Raw genomic sequence first — 13,631 nt, 5'->3', positions numbered from 1 at the left:
AGGTTTGCAGCAGTACACACTTTAAACTTCAAATGATGTTTTAGACTTATAGATTGAAATAATTTAAAATTTGTCTTTTGTATTTAAAAATAAGATGCTAAAATTTATTCTTAAAAACGAGTGCACAACTATTCAAATTCTGACAATTCAAACTCTTAATAAAAAATTTAAGTTACTATATCTAAAAAACGTATTGTAAATTAGAATAAGTTAAAAAATACGTTTGTAGATTTTATTTATATCAAAAAGTCTTTTTTTTTGCCAATTTTTAAATAATTTTTAAATATGGCTAAACTAAGTATTGAAATATAGTAATTTTTAGTAACTTTTAAGCATCTCCAAAAACATTTAAACTTTTGAAAAAAATAAAAATTGCTTGTATGTATCTATAAGACTAATATAATAATGATATTAATATGATGCCATGGCCCATTGACAATTTAGAGAAATACTGGGTGCTTCGTGAGTTTTTGCCAAACAACGACATGTCAGACTTTATATTGTGTACAGCGCCTAAAGATAGAAAGTTTAAAAGTTTGCGTAAATATCTCATAGAAAATATGGAGTTTTACAATGGGTTCTACTGCAAAATAAACAATTTGACTCTGTTAGTGGGTACGACCTCAACAACGAAGTAAGTAGGTGATACTCGATTTGAAAATTGGTACTGCAAAATTTTTTATACTTGCACCTGATGTCAAGCCACTTGAAAAACAAGGTGTACAGTAGCCTTTCACTAGGATTAGCAGATTTGAAAAGGTGTGTAATGAATACTTGTGACACGGAATTTAGGAAAACAAGGGATACAGCAAGAAATATAAGTTACAGTGGTAAAAGATTTAATAAAGAATAGTCTAAATCAAACTACTGTTCTACCAACTAAAGGAATATTAGCCAAAACAATGAGTACAACAACATAACTGAAAATGAAACCATCATGTAAATAGCTACACTCAAAACCAAAATATTTCCGAACATGAAGATAATGACAAAATCGTAAAACACCGTTCTTTTGCTATCAGAAAAACTTCTTTAGTTAGTACAATTAGATCGTCTAAAACAGCTAGACACAAAAACTCGGGCACTTAAATACTTTTCTAAACTGTAAATACTTGCCGAGTTGTGTGTTTTAATGTTGGCAAGGGCTACGATTTTAACTATCATGACGATCAAGACACTGAAATATTTGTCCATCAAACTGCCATAACCAAAAACAACTCTAATAAGTTCTTAAGCTCACTTGCACAAGGCGAGCTTCTTCAGCTCGATGTTTTTATTGGTATAAAAAAAAAAGCCAGAGGCCGCGAACGTATTAGGTCTTAACAGGAAACCAATTAAAGGGTCCAATTATGCCCCAAACAGGTGGTTAAGCTATAACCACCAGTTTAATAGGCAGCAGAGACGCCAACAAAACAATTATATAGTCAACGGTAATTGCACACTAAAAAACCATCATCAGTTTAGGGGATACCAAGTAATTGTAGAGGAAGATACATACACAAGCATGATCCTTAAGTAAAAACATAGGTATTTAGAAAGGTATGAAAAAAAACTCTAGTTACTATGAGTCTTCAGAAACAAACGAATCTGGATATAAATAAGATAGCAACAAATATTTCTGCAACGATGCAAAGAGTATACATTCTGAAGAATATTAGTCTACAAAGCTTAACTTTTGTAAATAAAAACTACACTCACGCAAACAACCTAAAAAGAATTTTGTAATTATTGTAAAAATTTAAGTAATACGGGATAAAAAGTTCATTTAATACTCGTAAAAAGGTTTAACTATATTTAATTTTTAAATCAATTATAAATCGTTTATGTATATTTAAGAAAGTAATAGAGCAGCAAAATTGGTTGGTAGCTATAATATGATGTATTTAAACAAAATTTTCAAAAGTTTGTGTAAGTGAATAAACTATCCTAACTAGTTAATTTGATTAACTTTAACTTTTTTTTCTTTTTTCATAAAATTCAAATTGAAAATAAGTTTCAAAACTTCTGTAGCTTGAAGTTGTTTTCTAATTTTACAAAAGTTTTCAAGAGATCAAAACAATCAATGGGAGCAAATTTTTTAACAAAGTTCTCGTAAATTGATGGTAAATTGTAAACACATTCCTTATTGGTTCTAAAAATTTCTTTAAGCAGAATTTTTTATGCACAAAACGATGACTATAAAAAATTTTAAAAAAAAATTCAAAAATTTAAAATAATTTAATAAATTCTTTCGTTTAAACGTTTTAAAAGTTTATGGTGTTAAGTTGAAAATTTTTTTAATCAAAGTTAGAAAAAGTTTTTATATGTATTTAAGCAAGTTTTTAATTTCAAAAAAGAACGCATTTTTTAACAATGAATGATAGTCAGTAAATTTTTTTACAACCTAAAGTTTGATTAGTGTTTCTAACTAACATTTAGTTTTGTAACTTAAATAATATCAATTATTAGAAATATTTAGACTATCTTTTTATTTCAAACAGAGATTCAGTTTAAACTGCTTTGGTTAGCATGTTTTTTTTAAGTTCATTTAGAACAAATTTCTTTTATAGTTCTAATATTAATGATTTTTAAACATTTATTAAATAAAAAAGCGTTTTTTTACTCTTGTACATATTCTTAACCTTTACTTAACTTATAGTTGCTTTTTCAACAAGGACATAAACTTATTAAACATGGTTGTTCTAACATTTACATTGTTTTTTGTGCTAAAGTTTTTTATCACCTTGTGACACATAATACATTTTTTAAACAAGTTAAAATCATAGTCTATAATCGGCAACTTAAAATAAGAAAATTTTCACACGAACTTAAACATAATAAGATTTTGTTTTTTCAAAATGTTGCTTCTTTTGTCAACTTTTTTTCAAATGAATCTCAAAAGTTGTCACGAAACAATTTTAATTGACTCTTGGTTAATGAGCTGTAAAATTTTACGATTGTTTGCGTTTATAAACAATAGATAGCTCATCACAAAACAAAATAATGAAATTATAGATAATAATATTAAGCAGTCTTAATTAGATAGTGATATAGAGAAAAAATACCTAATAACTCGTGAGAAAATTCAGAATTCGCGACTGAGAAAAAGTTGTAAAGGGTATAAGTGAAAGTCTCGGCTCAAATAAAGCGTTTGAAACACTAAGAGCAAATATGAACATATGTTGTAAGTAGGTTAAGTCATATATGAATTCAAGCTTAACCTAATTTAAATAAGTTTCAAAGTGGGAAGGGAGCAGGCGAAACTCGTAGGAAACAACACATTAGAAAGACAACTTATATGTCTTACAGAAAATAAGAGAAAAACCCAGATACGCTTCATGTAGTCGAGTTTTTTTTTTAATTTTTACTATATACGTGTTCAAATATAGCTTTATCGATCAAAAAATCTTTTATTTAGAAAAGACATCGAAGTTTTCAAACGAATTACAGAACATAGTGTAAAAGATAAAAATAACGAAATATTTGGTCACCTATTTTATTGCTAAAAATGCCAAAACTCAGAAATTCAACAAAACTTTAAAGTTTTAAAATGTTGCATGTAGATTAAAAAGTGAACTTTTATAACCTGGAACCTATACTAATCGATAAACAAAAACTAAGCTAAACACTAAAATTGCATCGAATGAAAAATAATTGTCTTCTAATGTTTATTAATTTGAATATTCTTACTTAAATTTTGTTTAGGTTAAAAAATTGTATTTTTTTTTCATAAATAAAAAAAAAATAAAATAATTAAACTTCATCAAATCTTAAACAAGTATTATTAGTTCTTAACTCAGTGCGTAATTTTGTATTCAATTTTTCATTTGAAAAGGAAATAAAGGTTGTGTCAAAAGTTTTGTTACCATACAAAAAGAAAAAAAAAAGTTAATATATCTTTAACTTAGAGTTGTATCTAAAAAAAGTTACATTAATAGTGTTTAAACCTAAGTTTTACTTTTGAAAAGTTATAATAAACATTGCAGTCAGTTTTTAGCATACAAGATGTCTAAACAGTGTTAGAAGTCTTAAATAGAAATACAAGATAGTTTATTACACTACAATGTTTCAACCAAACAGTTTTGTCAAGCAATAAAACTTTCTAACTTGAATATAACAGTTAATGAACGGAGTTGTTTAGAGTGAAAAGATAAAAATAAATAACGATAACTATAATTGAAATTAATTCAAATGACAAAAAATGATAATTATAAATAAACATTACAAGGTATGTATCAAAATTTTTATTTAATTGTATACTAGAAAAATTAACTATATTGTAAAAATCTAGTTTCTAAAAAGTTATTTACGTTACTATTTTTAAATTTTTATTAAAAGAACCTATATGTTTGATAATGTTTATAATTGTTATTAATTTTCAAACAAAATAGCTGTATTCTATGGTGCCCTTGTTTTAAAGGTTTAGTAAAGAATATTTATATTAACATTTAGACGACTATATAAATACATCAAAATTTAATAAATTAAAGTCAAAAGTTAAGAATAACTTAAGTAAAAAAATCAATCTACATAAATTAATAATTTAATTTGTAATTATCTTTTTTGATTCATATCTGATAATTTTTTATCGTCATAATAGTCGTTATATCTGTCTTTTAATTCTCATATTTAAATTACAGTATACTACCACTTAAGTACGCAAACTGAACCCGACCAAAAAGTACGTACTTAGCACGGGTAGTGCGTACTTTTTGACGACATAGTATAATATGAAATTTAGTTGTTTGTTTTCTTTCTTAAAACTAGCCACCAAATAATTAAGCCAAATAAACTAGTCTTTTTATTTTAAATAACATTTAATACATAATTCTAATCTGCAAATTTTTTTAATAAAATTTAAAATGATTTATTTTTTCTATAAAAAGTTTCTACATAATTAAAACATACGTTTAATATAGAAAGTTAATGTCAGTCAATGATACAAAAAAGAATATTAAGCCATATTTCCATATTTTGTTTTGTTAGAGGGAAAGTACCAAACTACATTGTGTTTACTAAACATTTTCAAAACATCAATGTGTGTACATTTAAATTAAATTATGACTTAACTATGTTGTATTTGTAGGTTTTTTAAGTTTGTCATCTAGATTTATTTATTTTATAGCTTTACAGCTCAAATATCATTATTCTTTTCACTTTTATGCAACCACTACATAAGTATTTAGTTTATTAACATTTGATAACAGGGCTGTCACTATCTCGGGCCACTTAGACTACTCAGGATTACTCACCCTAGTTTAAAAGTTGTAAAAGTCTCAGGCTAACTCAGCAGATTGGCCATTCTTACCATATATCAGTCTTTCTTTCTAACTTTTCAGGCGGGGTGCGTACCAGGGGCGTCGCGTGGGGTGTTGCACTGCCGCAACTGCACCACCTTGAAATCTTGTAAGAAAAAAAAAGTATCTATAACGTTTTCGTTATTTTTTTGAACGAAATCTCTTTTAAAACTTCAGTTTTGAAAACGACCATTTTGCCCACTTCACTGCCGCAAACTCTTAGCTGACTGCCGCAAAACTCAAAAAAGCAAAATTTCTTCAAGAATTACCGCAAAATCAATATCTTGCGGTAAGTAAGCTAAGTTGAAAATTCCCTAAAACAGGACTGCTTAAGTATCATCTACAAGCTATTGTAAACATAAAATAAAAACAAAGCTAAGCTACTGCAAAGGATTAAACTTGAGTTTATGTACCCACATGATTTTTTAAATTTAACAGATCACTTCTATTAAAAGATTTGTCATAAATTGTATATTTTGAAAAAAAGATAAAAACCCTAAATCACCAAAGTCTTAAAAATTTGATTTTTTATTTGAATCTGCATACATAAACTTAACTATAACTGATTATTGTTATCATAAAGTTAATAAAATAAATAATAAAAGTTAAGTTCTGAAAAAAAGAATTAAGAAGTTTATTATAAACTTCTAGTTCACTCTTACAGAAAAATATTTTAGGTTTATATTAAATAAAAAATAGTATTATTTAAACAATCACATATTTAAATAAAGTAAATAGCTTTAACTTAGAAACTTTGATTACTTAGAGTAGTTTAACATTTTAGGAAAATTTAGTCTACCTCTACTTTATATGACTTTTGGTTTAATTTTTTCATAAACAAAGCAAAAAATTTAGATAAAATTGTTGAAACATGGTTGCCTTGCCTCATAATCAGGATAACTTAGAAATGTTAAAAACTCAAGATGACCCAAGATAAATTAAAACAGACCAAATTAGAAAAATATTCAGGCTGACTAAAGCAGTTTTAATTTTTACTCTGAAAATAACAAGCTTATTTAAAATTAAAAAATAAGTGTTTTACTCCTATGGCCACATGAAAACTAACTAACCAAATTTTTACTTCTATAATGGTTACATATTTATAAGTTATCTTTAAAATTCATGAAAAGTTCAACAGCCTCACAACTAAACTTAAAAAAGTTGAGCTCCTGACAAAAATACTGTCATCAAAATGAAAAACAAATTAAAATTATGTAAAGAAAAGATACCCTTAAAAAACTATTGAATTTTAAAACTCCAACAAAAAACATTAAAATTAGAAAAAAAGTTTATAAAAATTTTAATGTTTGTAAAAAAAATGTGCAAATTAGTGAGGGGTAAGGGGGGAGGGTGTATAAGCACTTTTTTACATGTTGTTCTTATTTTAACTTTTTCAGAAAGCTAATGGTTACTCTTTAATAAACTTGAAATTTCCAATTAAACTTTTAGTTACAACCAGTCAAAGCCAGAGAGTACAATGATTTATTATACAAGGAGCAAACCAAAACAGCAAAAAATACAATTTTACTGAAAACCTATATTCTCCATCATTTTTAAAACAATTTTTAATTAAACTTTTTCATCCTAATTTTTATAAAATTTTATACTTTTGTTGAAGAGAAGTTTTAAATTTTTAAGTATCAATATATACTTTTATATATACAAAAAAAAAACTTTTGTTATAACTTTTTTTTTTGGTGTTTTAAATATCTAATTTAGCAATTTTTTTTTGTTTTATAAAAGAAACATCTAAAGATTTTGAGGCCAATTTATAAAAAAAAGATATGATTTTAGTGATTTGATTTATTTGTTGTTTGAGTTTATATTATAAAAATAAGGATTCATTTGTACCTCTGACTGTGAATTACCATATCTCAAAAACTTTAATGAATTTTTAATATTGATAAAAGATGACTTGTAGTTAAATTAAAACTGTATAAAGTAATTTCAGTAAAATAATTCTAAAGTAGATGTTAAGGGCATAAAGGGGAGGAGGGGGGGGGGGTTAAAACATTTTTTTAAACACTGTTTTAGTTTGTGCCTCCCATTATGAACCTTTTGTTGCCTTTGACTTTGACCGGCTATATCTTAAAACATGTACTGAATTTTTAAAATCTGTAAAAAGCATCCTGTAGCTTAGTAAAAACTACATAAAATGAGATAAAATTGTGAAAAAAGTGTTTTATCCCCCCTATGCCCTTAAAAGCAAAGCTTATCTTCAGGTGTAGCAAAAGTTCAGTTGTTTTCAAACTTGACAGTAAAAATATATTTTTATTAAAATAATTGATTTTTTTTTAAATTCTGCACCACCTAAAAAAAATACCACGCGACGCCACTGGTGCGTACCAAAAAAAGTGCGTACTTAAGCGGTAGTCTACTGTATAGAACTTTATTGATTGATAGTATCGTTTAGTCAATACATTGTACTATTGAACATAGTAAACATTTTTGAGTATTTACTTTATTAGTAAGAATTTTACATGTAATTTTTATTTGTATGTATGTGTTTATAGTAGATATACCTAGTACATAAAAACATTTTTACTCAAATTTCTTTTGTTTTGTATGTTTACGAGTATAAACTTTAGAAATTTTAATGTTTTATGGTAGCAAACACCGTTTGTCTAGAAATTTATTTAACTTTAAAATCAGGTGCTTTGTTTTTAAATTTTACTATTTAAGTTTTTTCTTTTTTACTAGTGTAAAGTAAAAATGTTTAGACATACATGTATAGTATCTATTATTATGTAATTACAAATGTCACTGACCAAACCACTTTCCTACTACAGACTAGTTAACTTTTTTTTAAATAACTAAATTTATATACTAAATCTAACGACAATGAAATTATATGCTAAATTGTTTGTATGAAATTTCAACTTACGGTTGCAAGTTGTAGTATTACCAGACCACATGTAATCTGAGCCACAAACACGTTTAATGCTACCTTCTAAGGTGTACCCTTCCTGTCAATAATACGAAATTTAAGAATGCGTTTTCATTTGTATGCTTAGTAAGAAACTTTTAAAACTATGTGTATGTATTTTTATTTTTTACAGCAACATTTAGTACATTTAAATGCTAAATTTGCAGAAACTACCAATTATTTTCAAAAATAACAAATCAAAACATAGGTTGCTTGTACATATTTAACTACTTAAATAAAAAAAGTAAAAATAATTAAAACATAATTAAAATAGACTTTTATTTTTGTAAATATTACCTTATTGTGCAGAATTGTATATTACATTAAAAGTTATACATAGTTTAAATTAAAAAAAATATTTTTGCAAAGATTAACATGAACATTACTATTCGTAAAACATAAAAATATTACTATATGTATTATGTAAAAAATATTTTTACACCGTTTACAAAAAAATGTTTAAAAAAAGCCCTTTCAAGTGAAAAAACTATAACTTTTATTCAAATAAAAAAGTTTACCTTGCAATTTGCTTTATCTAAAAATTATTGGAACGGGTCAAAGTTGCACGAAGACAAAATTGCACGAAGTAAAAATTGCACGAGGGCACAAAATTCTACGAGAGTAAAAATAAAATAAAAATAAAAAACTGAACAAAAAACTAACAAATAAAATTTAAAAAAAAGAGAAAAAAAAGTTACAGACCGTGGGTAAGGGCTAGGGGTAACAAAGATAGTAAAAATAAAATAAAAAAAAATAACAAATTAAAATCCTTATAATAAAAAAATAAATTACCAGAAATAAATTAACTAAAAATAAAAAAAAGCCACCGACCGAGAATGAGGGTTAGGGGTAACAGTGATAGTAAAACAAAATAATAACAATAATTGTTAAAAAAAAAGTTTGCCGACCGAGGGTTAGAGGTAACAGTGATATTGAAAAAAAAACAACCCGTGCAAAATTGTCCCCTCGGGCAATTTTGTACACTCGTGCAAATTTGACAGCCACCCAAAAATATATTGATTATACAGTTTTACTTATTCAGTTTATTTTTAGTAGTTAAAGTAATAAAAAATCAAAATTTACTTCACAAGTAAAAGAACATATAGAATTATATTGATTTTTAGCGGAGCAGTCAGAAAATCCATGTCCTGGACTAGATAGGGTTCCACAAGTGATTATAGTACATGTTGCTTTTATACCAGACCAGAATCCATTATCCTGGCAAGTTCTTTCATTTGATCCAGACAGCTCAAAACCTACCTATGTTTGTAAAAAAATCATTAGACTTTAAAATAATATTATAAAACGAAAGAAAAAAAAAACATTTTCTATAATGACTTTATACTAATTTAACTCAGCATTTCTTAAACTTAAGTTAAAGTAAACTTTGTTAACTTAAGCTAATCAGTAAGCTTTTTTTTTTAAACTAAAATTTAATTTAATATTTTTTGATCTAGTAATTGATTGATTTATTAATACTGGATAATAAGAGTTTGAATAAACATTTTATATAATATTATTTTGTTATAATGTTTTATATTGATTTTAATGTTCAGATAATGTATTAAGCCGGTGAAAAACTCTTATACAGCTTATTAAAATATGTTCAAAGTGCAGTGAACTTTTTCATAAAATTTGACCTAAACTAATAAGTATTTTAAACGGCTATTGCACTTTGTTAATTTTATGATAGATTCTTAAAATGGAGACAACTTTTTATTAATGACTAAATTAACTGTCATTTTGTTTGTCAAATGTTAGATACAATTGCTTGTTAACTTAACTAAAGTTTACCTCGCATGAAAACGAACACGTAGAAGAGTACTGGTTATCATTTGAACAATTCATTTGAATATTATCAACTGGTAGAAGTTTATCACAACTTATCACTGTAAAATAGGTATACAATATCAGGTTAATACTTTTGTTTATCCCCCTTTAGAAGGTTAGTAAACAGCATAGTTTACGCTTTAAATAGTTCAAAATAGTTATTGAAATATTATTCATGGATTTTATGAACGAAAATTACATAAATAAATATCAAAAAATATAAAAGAAAAATAAATAAAAAAGCTTTTGTGCAAAAGATTTAAAACACTCTTAATTAGTTTTATGTAACGCTAAATTATGTTTTTTAGCACATAAAAGAATATTATACTGTCTTAACAAAGCAAAGTAGGTGTTGAGGAAACAAGTTAGATAACTTACAATTGCAAACAGCTTCAGCGCCAGAAAAAGTTTTGTCAAGACGACATTGACGCTTTGAACTACCAGTAAGAAAATATCCCTCCTTTCATAGATTGTTTTAATTATTAGTTAGTTTTTAAAGTTAATTTAAACTTAAATAAATAACAAAAATATTTAAATTAAAAAATTTTTTTGAAAAATTAAAAATAAAAATAAGATTTTAAATAACTTTTGTTTAGCTAGGAAATAAGTTAAGAAAAAAAAAATCTAATTAGAAATTAAGTACAATTTACAAAATCATAAAAAAAAAACAAATACCGTTTTATGTTTTTAAATCTTTAACATTTTACTTTAGTGTTAAAGTATTTTAAACTTAAAAGTTTTTATTCAGTTAATTGTTTCTTAAGCTTAACTCTAAATAGGTAAAGAATTTGTCTATACAAAATATTTACATAGATTTGTTTTACATTGGACTCTTTATGACGTAACTACTTTTAATAAATTTTCTAAGCTTTATACTTTACTAACGCTAGTTTTTAGCTTTCTCATCTGTGTTTTACGTAAAAGTTTTCTAATAAAATAGATTTATAAAACGACTGTGTGTTAAAAAATACCTTTTTAATACTTTTAATAACGTTTATATAAGTTTAAAAACCTTGTGCAATCTAATATTATTTCTCTTAGTTTAATTAAGGTTATATACATGTTTTATCGTTTTTTAACTAAACAACGAATATGGCTAAAAACTTTTTTAGTGAACTGAGGCCTTTTGTTGTTCATATAAAACTGATAGTACTGTGGAGTTTATATTAATTATCATTAAAAAGTAAAGAAATTCTAAAACTTTAATATTTTTTAAGTTATACTTGGCTGTTTTTTTTTTTTTTTTTACAGCTACATTTTATTATTATTTTAGAAGAATTTTACAGTTACTTAAATAATTTTATAGAAAAAACCTTGTTTATACTTAAATTAAAACTTTAATAAAGTTATATATAACTTTTTTCTGTAAACTCTTATTTTAAAAACTGTATTTTATAAATTTTAAAACGAAAACTACCTAAATCAATAAAAAAGCTATATTATTAAAAGCACTGTTAAAAAATTTTATATTTAAAACAGGTGTCCTAATTGTCAGTTCACAGTAGTACATTTTATATTTTTTCAATTAATTGTCTTTGTTTTAATTACTGTCCTAACTAGTAATTTATATAAACAGTACATTGTTAACATATGTCGAAAAAAAAAGCAACAACAATAATATTAAATATAATAATACCAAAAATCCGCTATCAGCCGAAATAGACTATGCGTGATGTGCTCAAAAATTATTTTTTAAGTTTATGGTAATAAATAACTGCTTTTTTAAATAAATTCTATACTTTTTAAAGCATTTTATTGGAACATTTTACGTAAATAACTTTTTGCACTGATACGTGGTTTTAATAAAATGAGGCAACTACATAAGGTTTAATCTTGTGTATGTCCAAAAGTTTAAAGTATGAAGCATAGAATGTTTTTCTTTGAAGCAAAGAGAAAAAAAGAGTAGTTTTATCATATTGAAAAACAAAAAAATATGTAAGAGTACAGAACTTTATTGAAAGTTCTCTTTTTCTTTGTTATATCTAATTGATTTATTCATTATAGCTTAAAATAAATTTGCTATTGTAAAAAAATGTCTAATTATTATTTATAAATTAAAGATAAGCTTAAAAAAACTCTAAAGTAAACAAAAAAATTACATTGCAATTGACTTGGCAGTTTGAACCATACAAGTTGTTTTCTGAACAAATCAGTTTTCCATTTTCAGGTTGTGGTATTGGTTCACACTCTATTACTATAATGTTTAGTTTTATTCAAACTTAAGTAACTTACCTATGTATTTTTCTATACTAAAGGATAATAGCTAGGTTAAACTTAATGAAAACGAAATCAATGAAATATTTTTTTATTTCAACTTAATAGTTTCTGATCATACCAATTCAACTATCAGACCACAAGTTTACGGTAGACTGAGACCGGTTTCGTATTTTTTAGGTTTTATTAGTTAGCCTTAGTTAGTTTGGTATGCTCGTACTGAATACAATCAACAAAAACATTGGCGAAAGTCTTCAGAGCGTAAGCCTAGACTTTCGTGTGCTTATGTTAACTTGAGCTTGTCTCACGACATACGAAAGTCCAGGCTTAGAATCTGTAGACTTTCGCCGATGTTTTCGTTGATAAAGATTTTTTAGAATAAACTGTATAAAAATGGACAGTTCTAAAGATATAGTTTTATAACTATGTTTCTTAAAATGAAAGTTATTAAAATAAATATAAATAATATTCTTCGAACATATATTCTTGATTTTATAAAAATTCACTATGAAATTACAACTTTGTTTAATCAAATAAAAATAAACATAAAAGTTCTTATTAAAGGGTTTATTACTAGAAGTGTTTAAAATATATCTAGTTAAAATACTATTCTTAACCTTTTTAAATTAAAAAGTTCAAAAAAAATACATACAGTTACACTTAGTTAAGGTGTCAACTGTCCAATCGCCGTTTGATTTGCAACTTATCGCATTTTTTCCTTCTATTTCATATCCAAGATCACAAGTAACCATACATGTTGAACCGTAATTATTTTTATCTGTGCATCTGTTGAAATAAATTTTACAACTTAACAGTTGGCATTTTTGATTCAATAGAAAAAAAACTTAAATAATTTAGTAAAACAAAAATATAGTGCACTTTTTAAAACTGTTATAATAGAAAGTTTAAAAAAAATATTTCATTTATTTTATTAGACAATAATAATATAATTTAGATATATGAACAAGATTTATATATGAATACTCAAATCTATCCAGAACACAGTCAAAGTTCGTTTAGGATCTTTTTATGGCATCAAATAAATAAGTATATATACATAAATAAATATATATTAGTAGGTCTTAAATTAGTAGGTCTTAAATTAGTAGGTAATCGAATTAGTAGGTCTTAAATAAATATATATATATATATAAATAGAAAGACTCTTTATAAAAATCTACAAAGTTTTATTTCATACTCAAGTTCTAGATGTTTTAAACAGATTTACTCTCATTGTCAATAAAAATAATAAAACAAAACTCTTGAAACAAAAACTTATTTTTCAAGTCAATCAAAAATAAGGAAAATTATATTATGACGTAGTAATCAAAAAATGTGTACAGTTAGTGTATTAACAAGTATACGATTTTTAGTTTAACACAATA

At 25.1% G+C, this 13,631-nt stretch overlaps 1 protein-coding gene across 1 annotated transcript in view; it reads right to left on the bottom strand.

Moving 5' to 3' along the window:
- LOC145848506 (sushi, von Willebrand factor type A, EGF and pentraxin domain-containing protein 1-like) overlaps positions 1-13,631 on the bottom strand; it is a 159,879-nt gene that overhangs the window by 64,840 nt on the left and 81,408 nt on the right. The window contains exons 29-34 of the mRNA XM_082953935.1: positions 12,899-13,032; positions 12,132-12,226; positions 10,411-10,492; positions 9,997-10,091; positions 9,286-9,462; positions 8,161-8,242 (exon numbers count right to left, since the gene is read on the bottom strand). Coding sequence (XP_082810061.1) covers positions 8,161-8,242; positions 9,286-9,462; positions 9,997-10,091; positions 10,411-10,492; positions 12,132-12,226; positions 12,899-13,032 — 665 coding nt within the window. The remainder of the gene's footprint in view (positions 1-8,160; positions 8,243-9,285; positions 9,463-9,996; positions 10,092-10,410; positions 10,493-12,131; positions 12,227-12,898; positions 13,033-13,631) is intronic.

The sequence above is a fragment of the Thalia democratica genome, chromosome 1, assembly GCF_965202585.1.
Source record: "Thalia democratica chromosome 1, ktThaDemo2.hap1.1, whole genome shotgun sequence".
Taxonomy (NCBI): domain Eukaryota; kingdom Metazoa; phylum Chordata; class Thaliacea; order Salpida; family Salpidae; genus Thalia; species Thalia democratica.
This window is presented reverse-complemented; position numbering and strand designations above follow the sequence as displayed.